At 47.2% G+C, this 24,808-nt stretch overlaps 1 protein-coding gene across 4 annotated transcripts in view; it reads left to right on the top strand.

The window, feature by feature from the left end:
• Positions 1–24,808, top strand: part of LOC139275829 (FERM and PDZ domain-containing protein 4-like) — a 658,647-nt gene that overhangs the window by 590,469 nt on the left and 43,370 nt on the right. For all 4 annotated transcript variants that reach the window (XM_070893037.1, XM_070893039.1, XM_070893040.1 and 1 more), the window contains one exon: positions 21,384–21,515. In XM_070893037.1, coding sequence (XP_070749138.1) covers positions 21,384–21,515 — 132 coding nt within the window. The remainder of the gene's footprint in view (positions 1–21,383; positions 21,516–24,808) is intronic.

Here is a 24,808-nt window from a genome sequence, read left to right on the forward strand (position 1 = left end):
GCACCTGGAGTACTGCGTGCAGTTTTGGTCACCTTACTTAAGGAAGGATATACTAGCTTTGGAGGGGGTACAGAGACGATTCACTAGGCTGATTCCAGAGATGAGAGGGTTACCTTATGATGATAGATTGAGTAGACTGGGTCTTTACTCGTTGGAGTTCAGAAGGATGAGGGGTGATCTTATAGAAACATTTAAAATAATGAAAGGGATAGACAGGATAGAGGCAGAGAGGTTGTTTCCACTGGTCGGGGAGACTAGAACTAGGGGGCACAGCCTCAAAATACGGGGGAGCCAATTTAAAACCGAGTTGAGAAGGAATTTTTTCTCCCAGAGGGTTGTGAATCTGTGGAATTCTCTGCCCAAGTAAGCAGTTGAGGCTAGCTCATTGAATGTATTCAAATCACAGATAGATAGATTTTTAACCAATAAGGGAATTAAGGGTTATGAGGAGCGGGCGGGTAAGTGGAGCTGAGTCCTCGGCCAGATCAGCCATGATCTTATTGAATGGCGGAGCAGGCTCGAGGGGCTAGATGGCCTACTCCTGTTCCTAATTCTTATGTTCTTATGTTCTTATGTTCTTATTAATGTTGGGGAAGTCCAGAACCAGGGGTCACAGTCTAAGGATAAGGGGTAAGCCATTTAGGACCGAGATGAGGAGAAACTTCTTCATCCAGAGAGTGGTGAACCTGTGGAATTCTCTACCACAGAAAGTTGTTGAGGCCAATTCACTAAATATATTCAAAAAGGAGTTCGATGAAGTCCTTACTACTAGGGGGATCAAGGGGTATGGCGAGAAAGCAGGAATGGGGTACTGAAGTTGCATGTTCAGCCATGAACTCATTAAATGGCGGTGCAGGCTAGAAGGGCCGAATAGCCTACTCCTGCACCTATTTTCTATGTTTCTATGTTTCTATGTTACGGAGAGTCATGAGGCGTTCATTTACCCCACAGGGGGAGTCTTTGAGGTGGTCAACCAGCTCATTGTTGACAGCAAAGCCATACCAGCAGTGTTCTATTCACCCTCTCCCCTCCCCCATTCCCACCGCCCCAAAAAGTATTTTGAAGCCCATTCATGGCTGTCTGATTTCTGCCACAGCTCCTCTCCAAGTCTATAATGTTAGCCATAGGAATAACTATTTCAGTCCAGAGGGAGACAGAAGAACACAGATATTAGGGTGATAGAGAGATGCGGGACATGAGAAAGAAAGACTTTCGGAGGGACAGAAAAAGACAGATATTCGGTGATAAAGAGAAACGAAATTGAGGGACAGAGGAAGAAATGTGAAACAGAAAGAGATAGAGATTTGGGGATAAGGAAAAAAAGTATGGGGTGACAGAGAGTGCAATTCGATCGAAGGGCAAAGACAAAGAGAGACGGGGTGCAGTGGGCAGAGAGATCCATAACCAAAACATAAAGAGATAGATATTTACAAGAGAAAAGCAAATTTCAGCGAAAGACAGATTGATAGGTACATACAGACAAAATGGCTGCAGGAGACACACAGACAAATAATCTAAGAGGACAGTGCACAGAATCAAGAGACGGAGATAGAGAAATCAGGAGTCTAAATTAAATATCTGGGGACTGAAATTTCCCCTCCCAATAAGACCTCTGGCCACCTGAATGTGGCAGTCACAGGGCGGTGTGGAATGGCCGCCATTTTGTCAATTGCCCTTCGTCAGGGGCGGAGCGGTGCAGGGGACTGTCCCGCCTGTTTTCCCACCATGGTGTGCTCGTGCCGATCCCTTCCTGAAATTGCCCCATGGGAAATATCCCTTTTGTGGAAATGCCCCGTGGGACTGGCGCTGCCGCCGATCAGTGCCCCAACAGCTTTTTGTGTCGGTGCACTCTCTGTCGGTTGATGGTGCGATCGCCCTGGTGCCTTTGTTCACTGATGCTGTAGTTTCACACTCAAGCCACTGGTGGTGCAAAAGAGCCACTTTTGTTCACTCAAACTGCTTTTTGTCAGCCATATTCCTTTTCCCATCTGTGAAAGCAGCCAGGTAAAATTTTGAGGGATTTTTTAAACGAATTATTTACTGGTAGTATTGTGTTCCTAACACAGATGAGGCTGCACACAGGGAGGTTAAAGTAACAGTGACCTCAGTCTTTAACAAGACACTCCAGAGTGAGGAACAGGCCTTCTGGGCCGGCTTATATACAGTGCTCCCAAGGGATGCTGGGATCCCTTGGGACTTCAGGGGATGAGCTCCCTGGTGGCGGAACATGGGAGTGCATGATTTACAGATACACAACATCACAAGTCAAAGTGAAAACTATTTACAAGGTGAGGCGGTCGGAAGCCATTCTTTCCCTGGTGGACCACCTCGGTACAAATGTCTGTTCTAATGTGTTGGCTGTGCCCTCGCTGGGCTGGCGTGTTGTTGGCCTTGCAGGGCTGCGAGGTGAGCCTGGCCTTGCTGGGCTGTTGGGCGTGATGGGTTCGATTTCCTGGTCCGGCGTGGTGTCGTTGATCCTTTGGGTGTGTGTTGTGGGCTCGATAAAGGTGGTGTCTGCTGTGGGTTGTTCAGGGCAGTCTGTGAACTGCGGCCTCGTTTGGTCCAGGTGCTTTCTGCAAATTTGTCCATTGTCTAGTTTGACTACAAATACCCTATTCCCTTCTTTAGCTATCACCGTGCCCGCGATCCACTTGGGACCATGTCCATAGTTTAGCACATACACAGGGTCATTCAGATCAATTTCCCGTGACACAGTGGCGCGACCATCATTTACATTTTGTTGCTGCCGCCTGTTCTCCACCTGATCATGCAGGTTGGGGGAACCAGAGAGAGTCTGGTTTTAAGTGTCCTTTTCATGAGTAGCTCAACCGGGGGCACCCCTGTGAGTGAGTGGGGTCTCATGTGGTAGCAGAGCCGTACTCGGGACAGGTTGGTTTGGAATGAGCCTTCTGTGACTCGTTTAAGGCTCTGTTTGATGGTTTGTACTGCCCGCTCTGCCTGCCCATTGGAGGCTGGTTTAAACGGGGCCGAGGTGACATGTTTGATCCCATTGCGGGTCATGAATTCTTTAAATTCGGCACTGGTGAAACATGGCCCGTTGTCACTGTCCAGTATGTCAGGCAGACCGTGGGTGGTAAACATGGCCCTCAGGCTTTCAATGGTGGCGGTGGCGGTGCTTCCCGACATTATTTCACATTCAATCCATTTTGAAAAAGCACCCATCATCACCAGGAATATTTCACCGAGAAACGGGCCCGCATAGTCGACATGGATCCTCGACCATGGTCTGGAGGACCACGACCACAAACTTAGTGGTGCCTCTCTGGGCTCGTTGCTCAACTGAGCACATACGCTGCATTGCCATACACAGGATTCTAAGTCAGAGTCGATACCGGGCCACCAGACGTGGGATCTGGCTATCGCTTTCATCATTACTATACCCGGGTGTGTGCTGTGGAGATCCAAGATGAATGTCTCCCTGCCCTTTTCTGGTAGCACTATGCGGTTACCCCACAACAGGCAGTCTGTCTGAATGGACAGCTCGTCCTTTTGCCACTAGATCGGCTTGATTGGCTCTTGCATTTCTATGGGGATGCTGGCCCAGCTCCCATGCAGTACACAGTTTTTTACCAGGGGCAGCAGAGGATCTTTGCTAGTCCAAGTCCTAATCTGGCGGGCCGTGACAGGTGATTTACCATTTTCAAACACGTCCATGACCATCAACAAGTCTGCGGGCTGCGCCACCATCAACAAGTTTGCAGGCTGCGCCATTTCCACCCTGGTGGTGGGCAATGGTAGCCAACTGAGAGCATCCGCACAGTTCTCAGTGGCCTGTGGCGGATGGTATAGTTATACACTGATAGCGTGAGTGCCCACTTTTGTATGCGGGCTGAGGCATTAGTATTTATCCCCTTGTTTTCAGCAAACAGGGATGTGAGGGGCTTGTGATCGATTTCCAGCTCAAATTTGAGGCCAAACAGGTGCTGATGCATTTTCTTTACGCCAAACACACACGCTAATGCCTCTTTCTCAATCATGTTGTTAGCCCTCTCGGCCTTAGACAAGCTCTTGGAAGCATAGGCAACAGATTGCAACTTCCCTGCAACGTTAGCTTGTTGCAATACACACCCGACTCCGTACGACGACGCGTCACATGCTAGCACAAGTGTTTTACACGGGTTATACAATACTAGCAACTTGTTGGAGCATAAAATGTTTCTGGCTTTCTCAAAAGCAATTATTTGTTTTTGTCCCCATACCCAGTTCTCACCTTTGCGCAATAACACATGTAGGGCTCTAAGAGGGTGCTTAACCCCGGTAGGAAGTTACCAAAATAGTTGAGGAGTCCCAGGAACGACTGCAGCTCCGTGATGTTCTGTGGCCTGGGTGCGTTCCTGATAGCCTCTGTCTTGGCGTCTGTGAGCCGAATGCCGTCCGCCGCGATCTTTCTCCCCAAAAACTTCACTTCTTTGCCGTGAAGACGCATTTCGACCTCTTCAGCCACAGCCCTACGCGATCCAGTCGCTGGAGGATCTCCTCCAGGTTTTGTAGGTGCTCGACGGTGTCCCGACCCATGACCAATATATCATCCTGAAAGACCACCGTGTGTGGTTCCGACTTGAGTAGGCTCTCCATGTTTCTCTGCAAGATCGCTGCAGCCGACCGAATTCCAAACAGGCATCTGTTGTAGATGAACAGTCCCTTGTGCGTGTTGATGCAGGTGAGTCCCTTTGAAGACTCCTCCGTCATGTAGGCCGAAGTCAGATCGAGCTTGGTGAACGTCTTGCCTCCTGCTAGCGTCGCAAATAGGTCGTCTGCCTTAGGTAGCGGGTATTGGTCCTGTAGCGAGAAACGATTTATGATTACTTTATAATCGCCGCAAATCCTGACCTTTTGAGTACTGGAACAATCGGGCTGGCCCACTCGCTGAATTCCACTGGGGAGATGATGCCCTTGCGTTGCAGCCTGTCCAGCTCGATTTCCACTCTCTCTCTCATCATGAGGTACCGCTCGTGCGTGTGGTGAATGGGTCGTGCCTCTGGGACCAAGTGGATCCGTCCCTTCGCCCCGGAAAAGTTTCCAATGCCTGGCTCAAAAAGGGAAGGAAATTTGTTCAGAACCTGAGTACATGAGGCCTCATCGACATGTGATAGCACTCGGATGTCATCCCAGTTCCAGCGGATTTTGCCCAGCCAGCTCCTCCCAAGCAGTGTGGGGCCATCGCCCGGGACAATCCAGAGTGGCAGTTCGTGCACCGTGCCCTCGTAGGTGACCTTGACCATGGCGCTGCCCAGGACAGCGATAAGCCCTTTGATGTACATTCTCAGTTTCGTGTGGATGGGGCTCAGGGCTGGTCTGAGTGCCTTGTTGCACCACAGTCTCTCAAACATCATTTTACTCATGATGGATTGGCTAGCACCAGTGTCCAGTTCCATGGCTACGGGTAAGCCATTCAATTTTACGTTTAGCATTATAGGTGGACATTTCGTCGGAAATGTGTGCACCCCGTGTACTTCAGCATCTGCCTCCTCTCTCTGAGGCTCAAAATTGCTTTGATCCACCAAGGACTGATCTTCCTCTGCCACGTAGTGGTTAGCAGGTTTTGCAGAGTTTGCAGCTTGTTTGCAAGCTCGTTGGAGGTGCCCCATTGTTCCACAACTCTTGCAAGCATACCCTTTGAAGCGGCATGAATAGGCTGAATGGAAGCCTCCACAATGCCAACAAGGTGTGAATTGCCTTGCATTCATCCTTTGTTGGGGACTCTGAGTCATCTGGGTCACCTGAGGCCTGCTGGCAGTTGCAGACTCGTGGGTTCTGCCCTGTACATTTCTGCTCGCAAACACAGTTCCAGTTAATTTATGAACATTGCTAGCACTTGTGTGCTGAGAGATTTGTTTGGTGTTATCACTGGTGGACATAAACGCCTGTGCTATCGCAATGGCCTTACTGAGGGTCGGTGTCTCTACAGTCAAAAGTTTTCATAGGATGGTCTCGTGGCCAATGCCCAGTACAGAAAAGTCTCTGAGCATTTGCTCCAAGTAGCCATCAAACTCACATTGTCCTGCAAGTCGCTTTAGCTCGGCGACGTAGCTCGCCACTTACTGACCTTCAGATCGCTGGCACGTGGAGAACCGATACCTCGCCATCAGCACGCTCTCCCTTGGATTAAGATGCTCCCGAACCAGTGTACAAGCTCCTCATACGACTTATCTGTGGGTTTCACCAGAGTCAGCAGATTCTTCATGCAGCTGTAGGTCGGTGCCCCACAGTCTTTGAGGAGGATCGCTCTCCTTTTTGCAGCACTTCCTTCTCCATCCAGCTTGTTGGCTACAAAGTACTGGTCTAGCTGTTTTGTCATAGGCTTCCCAGTCCTCACCCTCCGAGAACTTCTCCAGGATGCCCACAGTTTGCTCATCTTTGCTTTGGATTCGTATTCTCATCGCCAGTTATTGTGTTCCAAACAGAGATGAGACTGCACACAGGGAGGTTAAAGTAACAGTGACCTCAGTCTTTAATAAGACACTCCAGAGTGAGAAACAGGCTTTAGGGGCCGGCTTATATACAGTACTCACAAGGGATGCTGGAATCCCTTGGGACTTCAGGGGATGAGCTCCCTGGTGGCGGAATATGGGAGTGCATGCTTTACAGAGACACAACAGGTAGCTTTTTATTTTTTTACTTTGTTTTATTCCCCACCCACCTTAGAGACATTGGCCCAGAAATCCCGGTTTCTCGTTCCCGCGGGCATGCGACTGGATTCTACAAAAAAGAAATGCACTTACCTGAAGCTGCTGCGCCCACGTGAGTTGCCGGTCCTGAGGCCTCCACTGACTGTGTGTCGCAGCACGTGCACGTCAGGACGTGTGCAGGGCTGGAGCTGCAGTCACATGGCTCAGGACAACCAATCAAGGTAAATGATGTTCTCATTCATAATAATGGGAACTCGGTAAGTTGGAGCTCCCATTATTATGAATGAGAACTCTTCCCAAACACACAAAACATTGGTAAAAAATAGAAAAAATACACTATATATTTAACATTAATTTAAATTAAAGTTATTTATGTATTCTTTTTTAATTCTAATTTTTTTTTAAGTTTTTTTGATTAAGTTTCAAAATAAATTTAACATGGGCAGGGTTTTAAAAAATAAAATATGTTTTTTTAATTTTATTTTTTATGTTTTAAGTGTGTTTTAAAGCTCTTATGCCCGTAAAAATAGGCTATATGCCTGCTTTTATCAGGTGCATTTTCAGGACATCCTCTGGGCAAGATATCAGTAAATACCACAATCTTGCCCTTGCAAATATCCTGGCTGCCAAGGTGCATTGGATCTGTCTAGCTCCAGCTTTTCAGCGCATGCGCATTGTGCGCTGAAAACCAGCTTTTGCGCTGCCTTCCCAGGTCCATACACATTCCGTACAGACCCGGGAGGCCGGAATTTCAGGGCCAGTGTTCCACCATTTACTTCACCTGACCTGCTAATAATAATTGTCTGGCTGACATGACCTTATGCTTGTGAGGGAAATCGGGAATAAATGGGACACTTTTTTGAGACTGTTCCTCTCTCCTTGCCTACCCCTAAAGTCATGGCCCTTTGCTGCCCCTGCCACCCACCCACGACCTGTTCCTCCCAGTAGTATCATGACTTACAAGCACCCTATACAATAGAACATGCTGATAGAGTGTAAGTAGATAAACTTGCCTTCTCAGCCAACTACAGGATGCACTATTCCTGAGCCTTAGACTCACTGTGGGTCATTTTGACTTCAATGAAGACAAAAGAAAAGAAAGAACTTGTATTCATATAGCACCTTTCACAACATCAGGATGTTCCAAAGCACCTTACAGCTAATGAAACACTTTCTGAAGTAATGTAGGAAAATATGTAATGGAAGTAATGTTATAATGCAATAAAATAGGGAGAGGTGTGTAATGGGCAGCTGATCCAATATTGACAATTTTACAAAGTCTAAATTACCACCATTGAGCCCAAAATTGGGTATATTTTTAATTTCAATGAAGTTTAAATGCTCAAGGCTCAGTAGCCGTCTCTGACCAATGCCTTCTATAATGTTACTCTTATCAATCAACTAGCATTTCAGGAAAATATAAACCTGATGCCTGTAATTTCTGTTTTTCAAGCTGTAAATCAAAACAAGAAAAAAGGAGTAAAATTATTTTTTGTCCTCGCTGTGAGCTTTTAGTACACATTAAGGCGGGAAGCCCAGCAGGCTGAAGTGTTTGACCAGTAACTGATGTCATATCATTTTCAAAATATAACTCCTATTACTGTATTATAAAAGAGAAACCCCTCCAACTCACTGTGGCACAACACCACGGGAGAGCTGTTAGTGTGTGTATAAGTACAGTTGCAAGAGGACTGTCCTGTTAAAGAAAGTAAAGTTTTTTTGCTGAACTTGACAGACCTGAAGAGCCATCAACATTTACAGCATGGGCAGAATGGTCAGCTTCTGAGCTGACAATTCTATGGGCCCAAGTTTCCACACGCGCCTAGAACGGCGCAGTCCCGACCTGGACGCCCGTTTTTCGCGCCTAAAGTGGAAAGTGCGCCTAAAAAAATCCTCGGTATTCTCTACCTACTTGCAGGTCCTCTGGCCCTCGGCGCAGCCAGTACAAGCTGAAAACAGTGCTGGGACCTCTGCACATGCGCGCTACAGTGGGCACGCAAGTGCAGTAGCTCCAGGCGCCGAACTGTGTGGGAGGGGCCCGAAGCACGCAGCACCTAGCCCTGGCTGAATGGCTGAATAAGGCTCCTCCCTCGCCCAGCTCCTGCTCCCCCCCCCCGACCAGACCCGACACTCGCTCCCCGCCCCCCCCCCCGCCTCCAGACCAGACCCGACACCCGCTCCCCACCCCCACCCCGCCTCCGGACCAGACCCGACACCCGCTCCCCGCTCCCCCCTGCCTCCGGACCAGACCCGACACCCGCTCCCCGCCCCCCCCTGCCTCCGGACCAGACCCGACACCCGCTCCCCGCCCCCCCCTGCCTCCGGACCAGACCCGACACCCGCGCCCCCCCCCCCCCCCCTGCCTCCGGACCAGACCCGACACCCGCGCCCCCCCCCCCGACTGACCCGACCCGACCCGCGCTCCTGTTCCCGCTCCCCGCCCCCCCGACTGGACCCTACCCGACCCGCGCTCCCGCCCCCCGACCCGACCCCCCCCCACTGGACCCGACCCGCCTCCCGCTCCCGGACTGGATCCGACCTGACCTCCCCCCCTCCCTCTCTCTCTCCCCCCCCTCTCTCTCTCTCTCCCCCCCCCTCTCTCTCCACCCCCCTCCCTCCCCCCCCTCTCCCTCTCTCTCTCTCCCCCCCTCTCTCTCTCTCTCCCCCTCTCTCTCTCCCCCCCCCCCCCCCGAACCGAAACAAACCGAACCGAACCGAACCTCCCCGACCCGACCCAACCCAACACCACCTACCTGTAAATCTGGTGCTGGGGACGGGCTCTGCCCGAAGTCTCGGGCCAGCCCTTCAGCCTTCGGTCCCGAAAGGCCTGCCTGAAGCACTTTCACACAGGTAGGAAGATGGTTTATTTAATCTTTTCTTTGCTTATAAATGTTTATTCAGGTTGGATTTATTTGTATAATATTTGTATAATTATAAATAAGGATTTATTATAGAATTTAATGACTTCCCTTCCCCCCCCCACCTCGTTCTGGACGCCTAATTTGTAACCTGCGCCTGATTTTTTAATGTGTAGAACAGGTTTTTTCAGTTCTACAAAAATCTTCACTTGCTCCATTCTACTTTAGTTTGGAGTACGTTTTCACTGTGGAAACTTTCAAATCAGGCGTCAGTGGCCGGACACGCCCCCTTTTGAAGAAAAAATTCTGTTCCAAAGTAGAACTGTTCTACCTGACTAGAACTGCAGAAAAAAAAATGTGGAGAATTGCGATTTCTAAGATAGTCCGTTCTCCACCAGTTGCTCCTAAAAATCAGGCGCAAATCATGTGGAAACTTGGGCCCTATGACTCTGTAATGAGGTGCTGTCACATGCAGATAAGATGCCTTGACCAATTTTTAATATACTTGTTCCTTTGATCAGTAACCCTAGAGAATTTTAGCACTGTTAGGAAATGAGAAATTGTATCGGCAATGAATCACTGATATTAAAGGAAACCATTATGTTTCTGCCTATCCACTTCAAACTAAACATTAAGGTACAATTAAATCTAGGGAATGTTAATAAATCTGTTTTCCCCAACAGTCTACTTCCCCACCCTCATCCGCTCTTGAAATACTGCTTCATCTTTATATCACAAGACTCTCTCCGCCAGCTGAATAATACATGGAGTTCTGAATTTGATTTTATTGAATTTTAACAAATGGCTGGAAGAAAGAGCCACAGTGCCCTAAATAATCTTTGTTCATTTTAGTCCTGGTTACAAAAATAGACAGAACCACAAACTGCCCAGATAGCAGCCTCCAGCAAATGCACTGCTCCATTTACTTACTGTGGCATCTCCCTCTTAGCTAACAAAGCATCCCATCAAACAGTGTTTCCAGTCACATCTGGGGAAACTACAGCAATTCAATTAAACTGCAGTATCTGTGAGAACCTCTGATTGTGACTGGTGCGGTGAAGTACATTTAGTGGCAGTGAGATTAATTATGTGATACTCTGAGATGCTCGAGCATTTTGGATGCAGTTTGATTTCCATTAAGATTTTCAATCAAAAAAAAATTGTCAATAGAAATTGGTAATAAATCCTGAAAATGCTGGAAATACTCAGCAGGTCAGGCAGCATCTGTGGAGAGAAAGCATTGTAAATGTTTCAGGTCGATGACGATTCGTCAGAACTGGAAAGGTTAGAGTTGCTTCATTGGAACAGTGTAAGAGGCCGAGGACAACGAGGTCAGAGTGGGCGTGGTCCAGAGAATTAAAATGACCGGAAGCTCGGGATCAGGTTTGCGGACTGAATGGAGGTGTTCTGCAAAGCGGTCACCCCATCTGTGTTTGGTCTCCCCAGTGTAGAGGAGACTGATCGTGAGCAGCAAATACAGTATACTATATTGAAAGATGCACAAGTAAATCGCTGCTTCTAACCTACACCTCTAACTTTTTCGAGTCTGATGAAAGGTCTTCGACCTGAAATGTTAACTCTGTTTCTTTCTTAACATATGCTGCCTGACTGGAATGGTAGCATAGTGATTATATTACTGGACTGCTAATCCAGAAGCCTGGGCCAATGATCCAGAGACGTGAGTTCAAATCCCACCACTGAAGCTGGGCATTTAAATTCAATTGATTAAATAAATCTGGAGTTAAAAAGCTAGTATCAGTAATGGTGACCCTGAAACTATCGGATTGTTGTAAAAACCCATCGGGTTCATTAATATCCTTTAGGGAAGGAAATCTGCCTATATGTGACTCCAGACCCACAACAATATGGCTGATGCTTAACTGCCTCCCTAACAGCACTGTGGGAACACCTTCACCACAAGGACTGCAGCGGTTCAAGAAGGTGGCTCACCACCACCTTCTCAAGGGGAATTAGGGATGGGCAATAAATGCTGGCCTTGCCAGCGATGCCCACATCCCAGGAATGAATAAAATAAAAAGGGCTGCACCAGACACAGAGTGCCCTCACCTTCCAATACCTTCCCAACTATTCCTACAGGCAGAGGTGCAACTATCTGGCAATGACTGCCTACAGGCTCCTATGCATTTGTTTCTTGGCTTGAATCATTATAGCGTTCGGCCCAATTATAGCTTATGATCTAGCATGAAGGAAATAATAAGTCTATTTACTGGCAATATAACAGCTTTTTAAAGATGCAATAAATACACGTAGAAACAGTAACAGATTGGCATTGGATTGAAGCAGTAGCAGGAAAAGATATATAGTCCACATCAGCATTCGACTCAAATAAACAAAAATATGACCCAAACATTGAATGATAGGCTGCAGACTGTGAAGAAATACATATCATTATAGAGTCAGACCTGCGGCGGTTATTTCTTTGGGGCTGCTTCCCCTCTGCCCATATCTTCGGCAGAAACCCCCGTTTGTGCAGGTAAACAGAGCTTCTGCCGAACTTCCACTGACGTTATAGCGGAGAAGCCCCGAATAAATTCACCCTAAGATTTAAATGTGGTATTCTGAGCCAAGAGTGACATGGTCCTAATTGTTCTTTTTAAGGAATTCAACAGGAACTTCTTTACCCAGGGAGTGGTTAGAGTGTGGCACTTGCTATCACATGGAGTAGTGAATAGCATCATTGCATTTAAGGGAAAGCTGGATAAATGCATGAAGGAGAAAGGAATGGAAGGATATGTTACTATGTTAGAAGAAGAAGGGTGGGAGGAGGCTCGTGTGCAGCATAAACACCAGCACAGATCAGCTGGGCCGACAGGCCATTTTCTGCATTGTACACTATGTAATTCTATGCAAAATTGTAAAAAACCGAGGTGAAGGGCCAAGGCCCATAGTACAGGACACCAGCAAGGTCAATAAGAGTAGGGAAGAAGGAAATAGACATAAAGCAATAGTGGTTAGGTGATGCAATGCTTGGCTTTTAAAAACCTATAGGGCTAGAAATTGTGTAGCGCCCCGTTTTAGACGATAACTTTTCAGGGAGCGCAAAAGTATCGCCGAGCGATAAGGATTTGCTGCCGCCGGGAACTTCCAGTTTAGCGCTCCAAGAGGGAAGTGGAGTGCTAAATCAAGCTCTACCACCTCCCTTAGAGCGCTAAAGAGAGTGAGAGGGGTGGTGTCAGCAGAGTGCTGAGCAATGTTCGGGGCAACACTGCCGTCTGTACGGGCTCCTTCCCTTCCTTAAAGGGAAGGGCCAATGATGGGTTGAATGAATCTTGCTGCTCTCTCTGTGGGAGCCATGGGACCTGCGCTATGTGCATAGCAGCCCCAAGCGCTCTAAGAGAGCTCAGGGCTGAGCAATCGCGAGGGTAAAACAAATCAGGAGGCACCAGAATGGGGGGGAATGAATACATTTTGCCCTACCTGACCACCACTGCTTCTAAATATCACTCGCCAAGCGGCCAGCCTACTTGACAACGCCTCCTACAGCTGCCATTGCTCATGCCCGGCAGGGGGCGGGGGTGAATGTTACATCCGGGATGCTAATGGGGCGCTGCGTACCGGATGATGTTATGATCTATGGCGCACAAGAGAGTAAGGCGGTAGGTGTTAGCACCAGCACAAAACCGCCCGGGAAGTTCGGGGACATCGATGATTTCGCCGTGCCCGGTCGGTAACCGTTTAGTGCCCCCCGTAGGCGCTAATGGGAGGCACAAACCAGGCCAATTTCTCCCCCATAGAATGTAAAAGGAAGGGAAGACTAAAGGAGGCAAGGAGTTCCGAGTTTTAAAGTCCTGGGAAAGAATGTGTTTCAGTGGTAAATGGTGCAATGAGCCTTGGTCCCCACACCGTGAAGATGTAGCTTAATGCTAGAAAGGTTGCAATGGACAGAGAGATTGGAGGCTGAGCACACACTTCTCTTGTACCCAGGTGGCGCCAGAAGAGCCTCACCAAACTTAGGGGCCGATTTTCATCGATGTCCTGCCTGCAGCTGCCAAGGTTCTGCCGGAAATGGCCCTTTTCCGGGCGATTCCTCTGGAACTGCCCATCTGCCTTCGAGGTTCCGCCCGGCGGAAGATTGGTGGGAAAGGGTTCCATCCACGTCACAGCGTCCCGACCGCCCATGCCAGATGTCTGTGAATGTCCATTTTGGTCACTTTTCGTGGCCTCCCGTCAACTTGCCGCCCGTCAGAAGGACCACTCTGGGAAAGCAGGTCTGAGCTGGGCAGCAGTCAGCCAGCAATCGCATATCGGGCAGGAGGGAGGGAGGGAGGGAGAGATGGAGTGCATTGGGGCAGCTCTGGCACATCGGCTGGGAGGGAGTGCTGGTGGCCATTACATCATGGCAGCCAGTCGGATTCTGCACCATATCAGTGGGACTGCTGGAAAGAAATTAGGTCAATGTTGCATTACTTTCTTGCAGATGGTGAAATTTAAATTGGATGTGATAAAACCGACTGAAATGCATCTAAGCTAATGGAGGCTTTTTTGTTGCACCTTGTTGAAAGTCCTTCATACATAAGAACATAAGAACATAAGAAATAGGAGCAGGAGTAGGCCATACGGCCCCTCGAGCCTGCTCCGCCATTCAATATGATCATGGCTGATCCAATCGTGGACTCGGGTCCACTTCCCGGCCCGCTCTCCATAACTCCTTATTCCCTTATCGTTTAAGAAACTGTCTACTTCTGTCTTAAATTTATTCAATGTCCCAGCTTCCACAGCAAATTCCAGATCCACAAACCTTTGAGAGAAGAAATTTCTTCTCATCTCAGTTTTAAATGGGTGGCCCCTTATTCTAAGATTATGCCCTCTAGTTCTATCTCCCCTATTAGTGGAAACATCCTCACTGCATCCACGTTGTCAAGCCCCCTCATAATCTTATATGTTTCGATAAGATCACCTCTCATTCCTCTGAATTCCAATGAGTAGAGACCCAACCTACTCAACCTTTCCTCAAAGGTCAACCCTCTCATCTCTGCAATCAACCTAGTGAACCTTCTCTGAGCTGCCTCCAAAGCAAGTATATCCTTTCGTAAATATGGAAACCAAAACTGCACGCAGTATTCCAGGTGTGGCCTCACCAATACCCTGTACAACTGCAGCAAGATTTCCCTGCTTTTATACTCCATTCCCTTTGCAATAAAGGCCAAGATTCACTTGCTGTACCTGCATACTAACCTTTTGTGTTTCATTCACAAGTACCCCCAGGTCCCGCTGTACTGCAGCACTTTGCAATCTTTCTCCATTTAAATAATAACTTTCTCTTTGATTGAGAAGGCCAGTGACAAAGGGAAAATTATTATGAGTGACTGAAAAGTGTCCAGCATCTCACATTTTATACATCCGAGCTGATTCATTAATTGTCTCGCACAATGTACTGCAATGTAACTGATGACCATGTCTTTGGCCTCGGAAAAAGAGGGTTGTAGTGCAAGCCTTAAGGTCTGCCCTGCAACTTGATAAACTAGAGTAATTGAATGGCAGCCTTCCTGCATTCCTTGTCGTCTTGCGATGGCCTAATGACAGGACCCATTATACACTGCAGTCAGATGTGGATCGGAAGATATTCCTGATGAAGCAGATGACCTGAGGGACAGATGTGTGATTGGCGCAACGCTCCACACATGACTTTAAAATGATACATGCACAAACAGAGGGTCAACAATGTGAGTGTATTTACAAGTGCACAATAACAAACGTTTCATAATATTATCACATATACATACATTTACACGAGGAAGCAACACCTTGACCCGGCACCACCACCTCTCGTCTCCGCCCCCGCCACCTCTTGCAGCTATGCCCGATTTCCTCTTCCTCCCCATGCCTACACGACAGAATAGCCCTCCCCTGCCCCTCACTGCCTCTGGTTCAGGAGGTTGTGTAGGAGGGTAGCAGGATGTGAGCAGACGCGTGCGTATTGGTGAGAACGTAGGGCATGGGACCGAAGGCACCGGGATCTCCTGCTCCTCTGTATCTGTCTGTCTTGAGGGTGTGGAGTTTGGGGCTTGCAGCATGCATGCAGAAGCCTTCTCTTGCCTTATGGCCTCGACGCTTTCTGATGTGCGCTCCAACACTGTGAGGAGGCACTCCATCCTCTCATCGTGCTGATGAGTGAATGTGGCGATGCTGGCAGCTATCCCAGCCATGGTCTGCTGCATTTCACGACCTACCTCCACGCCGGTAGTTATTAGCTGGACCATCTGGTTCATTAGAGCGAGCCATGCTGCATCCGCAGGTGATTGCTCGCTGCTGCTGAGTGGTGGGGCCTTGCTTCCCTTTGAGCCATGGCCTCTGCGCTTGCTTGAGCTTGCTTGAGCAGAGTCTGTTGGAAACCTCAGGAAATCTGAGCCTGACGCTGAGGATCTGCGGACGCTTGGCTGACTTGGCAGGGGGATCATGTCTGCCGCTTCCAGATCATCCAGATGAAGGGGCACAAATATTGGCCCTTCTCCCTCCTCTCTCTCCTCCTCTCCCTGGCCCTGGGTGGCGGAGGTGGGAGCGTGGGCATGGGTGATGTGGGCTGGGGCCTGATGTGAGCAAGGATCCAGTGTCCTCGGGTATGGAGAACGTTGGGGTGGGAGATGCTGGGGTGTGACGGCATCTGTGACAGCCAGAGGTCGATGGTCTCTACAGTTAGAGAGTGTCCGAGTCAGCATCTGCAAGTAGTGGACAAATTTCAGTCTGTGGTGGGGTGGTGATGGTGGTGAAAGTGAGATGTGAGCCGTTCCATCTCACATTATGCCAGCAAGGACTTCTATCTCGACATGTCCACACCAATAATGGGTGACAAAGTGTGCGTTCAACCACGAGTGTCTTAACATTGCATGTACTTTCATGCCATGACCAACGCTGACACCAGAGATGAGTGTAGCCTTACCCTGCGGTAGCACTGGATCTGCAGAAACATTTGTGCTTGGAATGTGGCGTTATCCCACCAATGCCAACGCACGCTCCTCCAGCCTGGTCAATTCCACCACATCTATTGGGCCCCCTCCAGTCACACGCAGGCTTGCCTGTTTGGCTGTTTGTTTTCTCTGCACAAAGAAACATTGCAGCCTTTAGCCCATTTTGATGCCCCCCACACACACTCACACACACACACACACAAACACACAGGAGGGGTTGAATAAATTTGTGCTCACTTTAGCTGCCACCACAAAGTCATTCCACCGTTTGCGACATTGGTCCCCATCCAGCCATTAAAGATGTAACAGCAGCGCATTTGGAAAGCAGTGACAGAATCAGTTCAAGTCAGCATGGATTTATGAAAGGGTAATCATGCTTGACAAATCTTCTGGAATTTTTTGAGGATGTAACTAGTAGAGTGGACAAGGGAGAACCAGTGGATGTGGTGTATTTGGACTTTCAAAAGGCTTTTGACAAGGTCCCGCACAAGAGATTAGTGTGCAAAATTAAAGCACATGGTATTGGGGGTAATATATTGACGTGGATTGAGAACTGGTTGTCAGACAGGAAGCAGAGAGTTAGGATAAACGGGTCCTTTTCGAATGGCAGGCAGTGACTAGTGGGGTGCCGTAGGGTTCAGTGCTAGGACCACAGCTATTTACAGTACAGGTCAATGATTTAGATGAAGGAATGGAGTGTAATATCTCCAAGCTTGCAGATGACAAAAAGCTGGGTGGCAGTGTGAGCTGTGAGGAGGATGCTAAGAGGCTGAAGGGTGACTTGGACAGATTAGGTGAGTGGGAAAATGCATGTCAGATGCATTATAATGTGGATAAATGTGAGGTTATCCACTTTGGGGGCAAAAACACGAAGGCAGAATATTATCTGAATGGTAACAAATTAGGAAAAGGGGAGGTGCAACGAGACCTGGGTGTCATGGTACATCAGTCATTGAAAGTTGGCATGCAGGTACAGCAGGTGGTGAAGAAGGCAAATGGCATGTTGGCCTTCATAGCTAGGGGATTTGAATATAAAGGGAGGTGTTACTGCAGTTGTACAGGGCCTTGGTGAGGCCACATATTGAATATTGTGTTCAGTTTTGGTCTCCTATTTCTGAGGAAGGATGTTCTTGCTAGTGAGAGAGTGCAGCGAAGGTTCACCAGACTGATTCCCGGGATGGCATGACTGACATATGAGGAGAGACTGGATAGACTGGGCCTGTATTCACTGGAGTTTAGAAGAATGAGAAGCGATCTCATAGAAACATATAAAATTCTGGCGGGATTGGACAGGTTAGATGCAGGAAGAATGTTCCCGATACTGGGGAAGTCCAGAACCAGGGGTCACAGTCTAAGGATAAGGGGTAAGCCATTTAGGACCGAGATGAGGAGAAACTTCTTCACTCAGAGAGTTGTTAACCTGTGGAATTCTCTACCGCAGTGAGTTATTGATGCCAGTTCATTAGGTATATTCAAGAGGGAGTTAGATATGGCCCTTAAGGCTAAAGGAATAAAGGGTATGGAGAGAAAGCAGGAAAGGGGTACTGAGGTGAATGATCAGCCATGATCTTATTGAATGGAGGTGCAGGCTCGAAGGGCCGAATGGCTTACTCCTGCACCTATTTTCTATGTTTCCACGTTGCCCATTGCACTGACCATCAGACCTATGTCCATCCAAAGGCATCGATTTTGGGCTGGTGGAGGCTTGCCACACCCATCCCGGGTGAGTTCGCTGTATGCTTTCTGCCCACTCATCCTCTACGATGAAAGGAATGGCTGCTCAAGAGTCTGAGTATAAATTTGTCACACTGCCCCCTCTGCAACTCAGACTGGCCCCTCTCCAATGTCACCTCTGCTCTCTAACCTCCAACTCTCTCCTCTCTCTCTTCTTTCTCTCTCCTCTCTCATCTCTCATCTCTCTCTCCTCTCTCTCCTCTCTCCTCTCTCTCTCCTCTCTCTCCTCTCTTCTCTGTATCCTCTCTCTCCTCTCTTCTCTGTCTTCTGTCTCCTGTCTCCTGTCCCCTCTCTCTCCTCTCCGCTCGCAGGTGCAATTGAGTGCTCTCCTTTTATGGCCCTGTGCACTTCCTCAACTAGCGTGCAAGGGCCACAAAAGGACTACAGGTCCCATCCCCAAAACTACAAAAAAAACACCAAAAACCCGCGCATGTGCAGTGGAAGCCCTCCGAAAATACCCGAGTAGCGAGGCCTCGATCTGATGCACTCTAATGATGTTTGCCGCCGAGTCCTGCTCCTACCCGCCAACTGACAGTCACTGCCGCTGCCGCTGCCGCCCACACAACAGCGACCAAAGCGGCTCCCGACAGGACCCAACGGCAGCGGGCGCCAAAAATGGACCTCCTGCCTGGTGGCCGCCGAGAAATGGACGGCAATCAATTTCGACCCCTGAGAGTTGTGAATGGACTTTGTCTTTCCTTGCATTGTACAGCAAAAATAATCATTGTAGGACATATCAGGCACCTTTCAAATATTATAATAACTTGCAAAAGGTCATGGTTTGTATAATGAAATTTAAATTATTTTGGTGTACCCGTAATTAAATGGACTGAGGTACAAATATCACAGATTTCCCGCAGAAGCTAAGATCCATGCATACAAGTTTCTGACAATCTAGTTATACATTCATTAGGATTCAGCAGTGCTAATTTAGAAAGTGCAATAACCTCAGTTTGGCTTCATGTTCATTTGGTTTTACAAATTAAGTTTTTTATTCATTCACGGGATATGGGCATCGCTGGCAAGTCCAACATTTATTGCCTATCCCTAATTGCCCTTGAGAAGGTGGTTGTGAGCCACCTTCTTGAACTGCTACAGTCCGTGTGGTGAACATACTCCACAGTGCTGTTAGGTAAGGAGTTTCAGGATTTTGACCCAGCAATGATGAAGGAAAGGCGATATATTTCCAAGTCAGGATGCTGTGTAACTTGAAGGGGAACTTGCAGGTGGTGGCATTCCCGTGAGCCTGCTGCCCTTGTCTTTCTAGGCGGTAGAGGTTGCGTGTTTGGGAGATACTGTCGAAGAAGCCTTGGCGAGTTGCTGCAGTGCATCTTGTAGATGGCCACGGTACACCGGTGGTGGAGGGAGTGGATGTTTCAGGTGGTGGATGGGGTGCCAATCAAGTGGACTGCTTTGTCCTGGATGGTGTCGAGTTTCTAGAGTGTTGTTGAAGCTGCACTAATCCAGGCAAGTGGAGAGTATTCCATCACACTCCTGACTTGTGCTTTGTAGATGGTGGAAAGACTTTGGGGAGTCAGGAGGTGAGACACTCGCCGCAGAATACCCAGCTTCTGATCTGCTCGTGTAGCTGCAATATTTATGTGGCTGGTCCAGGTAAGTATCTGGTCTATGGTGACTCCCCCAGGATATTGATGGTGGGGGATTTGGCGATGGTAATGGCATTGAATATCAAGGGGAGGTGATTAGACTCTCTCCTGTTGGAGGAGTACTGATTCATCAGCTGAGGGAGGGCGGTAGGTGGTAATCAGCAGGATGTATACTTGCCTATGCTTGACTTGATTCCATGATACTTCATGGGGTCCAGAGTCAATGTTGAGGACTCCCGGCTGTATATCACTGTGCTGCCATCTCTAGTGGGTCTGTCCTATCGGTGGCACAGGACAAACCAGGGATGGTGACGGAGGAGTCTGGGACTTTGGCTGAAAGGTATGATTCTGAAAGTATGACTATTCCAGGCTGTTGCTTGATTAGTCAGTGCGATAACTCTTCCAATTTTGGCACAATCTCCAGATGTTAGTGAGGAGGACTTTGTGTTAATGAGGAAGGCTTGTTGTTCCATTGTATTGTCCGAATCCAATGCCGAGGTTGATGCCGGGTGTTCTGTCCGGTTTTATTCTTATTGTAATTTTTTGTAGCAGTTTGGTACAACTGCGTGGCTTGCTGGGCCATTTCAGAGGGATGTTAAAGTCAACCACATTGCTGTGGGTCTGGAGTCACATAGCAATGTGGATGGCAGCTTTCCTTCCCTAAAGGGCATTAGTGAACCAGATGGGTTTTTACGATATGGTCGACTGAATTTAAATTCATAAACCTGCATGGTGGGATTTGAATTCACATCTCCAGGCCTCGGGATTACGAGTCCAGTAACATGACCACTGTTCTACCGTTTCCCGTAACTTAATGTTACAAGTTGCCTTTTGGGGAGGAGTTAACTTCAGGGATTCTAATATCAGAGAATGCCAGAGAAAAAAAACAAGAGAAATTAATAAAATACAACATGAAGAAGCAATTGATGGCTTGTAAAGGGAAAGAAAAATTCTAAACTCAAAAAAACTCCAATTTTGCTGTGCTGCAGTTTCATTTGAAGAAAGTTTTTAAATCCTTTGATGTCCTGACTAACTTTCTCTGGAAAATGGATCATTTGGTTCCCCTTTGGGAGGCCAATGCCAAGCAGCAAGCACTCATGGGGTCAGTTATAGTACTGCTTAAATGCAGAGTGAAGTTCCCTTTACTCAGCCCCAAACAACGTGCTTTTACCTCACTACACAAGAGCAACCCACTCCGTAGCATATGGCCTGATTTCAACCCCCCAACACCAACTACCCACATATCCTCCTTGAGTGAGATTTGTTCCAGCTAAAATTGAAAGCTTTGTCATCTGAATAATTGCTGATTAGGAACCAGAACTGCCCAAATCAATTTTCGAAGCAACTGTTAGAGAATCAATCTTCATCCTCTCGCCTTGGTCCCAAAGGTGAAAAAGCAGCATTATCTGCATCACTCAGTCCTTCATAGGACTTCTTTTTTTAAATAAAAGGCAATTGTAGGCCACAGACAGACTAAGTGGTCTGAGGCAGCCATAAAAATGGATGGTACACTGTGGATAGCATTTTGATATAGTTGATTCAACTCTAATTAAACCTATGTAAACAAAAACAAAGATTCATTTTGGAACTATTTTCTTGTGTTAACAGGATGTGATCCTGACCCTTCAAGAGAAACTGTCCATCAAATGCATCGAACATTTTTCTCTGATGCTAGAGCAGCGCACTGAAGGAGACGCAACCAAACTTCTCTTGCTTCATGACCAGGAGACGCTTACTCAGGTAATTGCTCTTAAAGGTCAGCGTGAAACGGTCATCTTGTAAGGTAATAATTAACATTAGAAAGACCTACTCAAGGCAACAACTTGGAGTGCTCAAGGCATCACAAATCATCACATCACATTGGCTGGATGGCACAATCTCCTTAAATGGGAAGGAAAGTCTGGGAACCATTTCTGTTCAAGGTATTCCCCCAATTTCTAAATTTAAAAAAAAGCCTAGATACTAGTGTACAAATACTTCGATGTGTTCATATCATGCCCCTTTGCCTGCTGTTTTCACACAGGAATTAACTCATTTAAAATAGGAACATGGGAACAGGAGTAGGCCATTTATTAGTGAATATCTTATATTTATGACCCCGAGTGCTGGTCTAGCCCACAGTTGACCATGCAGAAGTGCCTTAGGATAAGATAAACATTTTGCTTTTAAAACGAAGATGGTGTTAACGTTATCAGCGGGCGGATACTTAACACATTTGTATGTTTCCTATCCACTACATTAGTGGAGGTGTTAATCCACTTGGAATAGAGAGGTTGGTACACACTTCCATTAAAGTAGCAGGCTGAGGAATATTATACAAGAGCATTGAGTGTTCAACTACTGATAGCACCAACAGTGAATTTAGTCATATTACATCATCATCATCATAGGCGGTCCCATGAAACGAAGATGACTTGCTTCCACGCCAAAAAAGGACGAGTTCACAGGTGTTTCAATGAAGAACCTAATATTCCAGATCCTGAACTATATCCTGAAGGGTGGACGATGCCTGTGCATTGATGACTTCACTCTTCCCTGGGAGCAGTGTGGAGGCCCAGGGAGCAATGTGGGGGCCACTTCAGGGAACAGCGCGAGCTGGTGCAGGAGTCATATTACAAACAGCTGGCAATTGGCCAAAGGCAATTGTCCTGTCTTGGAGTTCCACTGACCTCATAAACCAGAAGTTGACAGTGCCTTCAAAATCAAAGTACTGCCCTGCAACCCACGCTGAACAATATATTGTTACAATGCAGGCTTTTAAAATACTGTCTTCACTTTTAAAGTCATGCAATCCTTCCCGTGTGTGCCTGGTTCCCAATAAACATGAAAGACGCTATACTGCCCAAGTCCAACAATAAGCCCGTCAAACTGCACACTGAAATTAATGTAGGCCCACCCTCTGTCTCCATAACTGTTGTAGACAGAACATCACGGGCTGAAATTGTACATTTATTTACAATTTAAAGAACATACCAGAAACATCAATATAAAGATAGTCAAATGCTATTGAATTTAAATTCAGCAAACCCAAAAGTAGTGCTGTGATACATACATCTTAGTAAGTCCATTTAAATGTCAATACAGCTACTCTGTGTCGCGCAATCTTTTTGTGGTTTCAAAACTCCTCCTGCACCAACTTTATGGCTTCTGGAAAGCGGTCCTGTGGCACTCCAAGCCACCTCCACTCTGGAGTGAAACCTCAGCTTTTAAGCACAAATTACTTTTGATGTGGGATCTCAAACAAATATCAAAATAACTGTCCACGATTAACACAAAGGTAATATCCAAGACTCCATTGATCAATTATTAATCCAGACAAAGCTCACAAGATGTTTGCAAAGAATTACTCAAAGTGCAAAGATAGAAACCTATGATGTGATATAAACTATTTTCAAAATTCAATAATACACAAAAGACTTTACAATTCTGATGTGAAACTTCAGCAGAAACTTCCATTTGTCTGCTCAGCAGTGACAGCTAACAATCTAATCTTATTTTAGATTTCCAGCATCCGCAGTATTTTTCTTTTAAGAACATAAGAACATGAGAAATAGGAGCAGGAGCAGGCCATTTGGCCCCTCGAGCCCACTCCGCCATTCAATGAGATCAGGGCTGATCATCAACCTCAACTCCACTTTCCCACCTGATCCCCATATCCCTTGATTCCCCTAGATGGCCTACCCCTTATCCTGAGACTGTGACCCCTAGTTTTAGACACTCCAGCCATGGGAAACAACCTCTCAGCATCTACCCTGTTAATCCCCTTCAGAATCTTGTATGTTTCAATGAGATCACCTCTCATTCTTCTAATCTCCGGAGAGTATAGGCCCATTCTACACAATCTCTCATCATAAGACAGCCCTCTCATCAAAGGAATCAATCTAGTGAACCTTCGTTGCACCGTTTCCAAGGCAAGTATGTCCTTTCTCAGATAAGGAGACCAAAACTGTGCACAGTACTCCAGGTGTGGTCTCACCAAGACCCTGTACAATTGTAGCAAGACTTCCTTATTCTTATACTCCAACCCCCTTGCAATAAAGGACAACATGCCATTTGCCTTCCTTATTGCTTGCTGTACCTGCATGCTAGCTTTCTGTGTTTCTTGCACGAGGACACCCAAATCTCTCTGAACACCAACATTTAAACGTTTCTCACCATTTAAAAAATATTCTGTTTTTCTAATCTTCCTACCAAAGTGAAAACCTCACATTTCCCCACATTATGCTCCATCTGCCACCTCACTGCGCACTCACTTTGCCTTTGCAGACGCTGTTCTCCTCACAGTTTACTGTCCCACCTCATCATCATCATAGGTGGTCCCTCGAACGAGGATGACTTGCCTCCACGTGAGTTCACAGATGTTTCAATGAAGGACCCGCTATTCCAGTCCTGAACCCCAATTGCACACCAGCCACCACACGGGCTTGACAGAGCTAGGCCTTTATCCAGTGGCAAGGGTTAACTAGTCGTCCTGTCCCACCTAGCTTTGTATCATAAGCAAACTTGGATATATTATACTCCATCTAGGTCATTAATATAAATTTTGAATAGCTGAGGCTCCAGCACTGATCCTTGCGGCACGCCACTAGTTACAGCCTGTCAATCTGAAAAAGACCCGTTTATCCCTACTCTCTGTTTTCTGTCCGTTAACCAATCCTCTATCCATGCTAATACATTACCTCCAATCCCATAAGCCCTTATCTTGTGTAATAACCATTTATGGGGCACCTTATCGAATGCCTTTTGGAAATCCAAATATACTACATCCACTGGTCCCCCTTTATCTACCCTGCTGGTTACATCCTCAAAAAACTCTAGTAAATTAGTCAAACACAATTTCCCTTTCATAAAACCATGTTGACTCTGCCTAATCATGTTATGATTTTCTAAGTTTTGTAATCTAATGTGCTCAGTGCCTGCTTCTTGTTCTATTCATCAGTTCACATAGAAACATAGAAACATAGAAAATAGGGGCAGGAGTAGGCCATTCGGCCCTTCGAGCCTGCACCGCCATTCAATGAGTTCATGGCTGA

This window comes from Pristiophorus japonicus, chromosome 11 (assembly GCF_044704955.1).
Source record: "Pristiophorus japonicus isolate sPriJap1 chromosome 11, sPriJap1.hap1, whole genome shotgun sequence".
Classification (NCBI taxonomy): Eukaryota; Metazoa; Chordata; class Chondrichthyes; family Pristiophoridae; genus Pristiophorus; species Pristiophorus japonicus.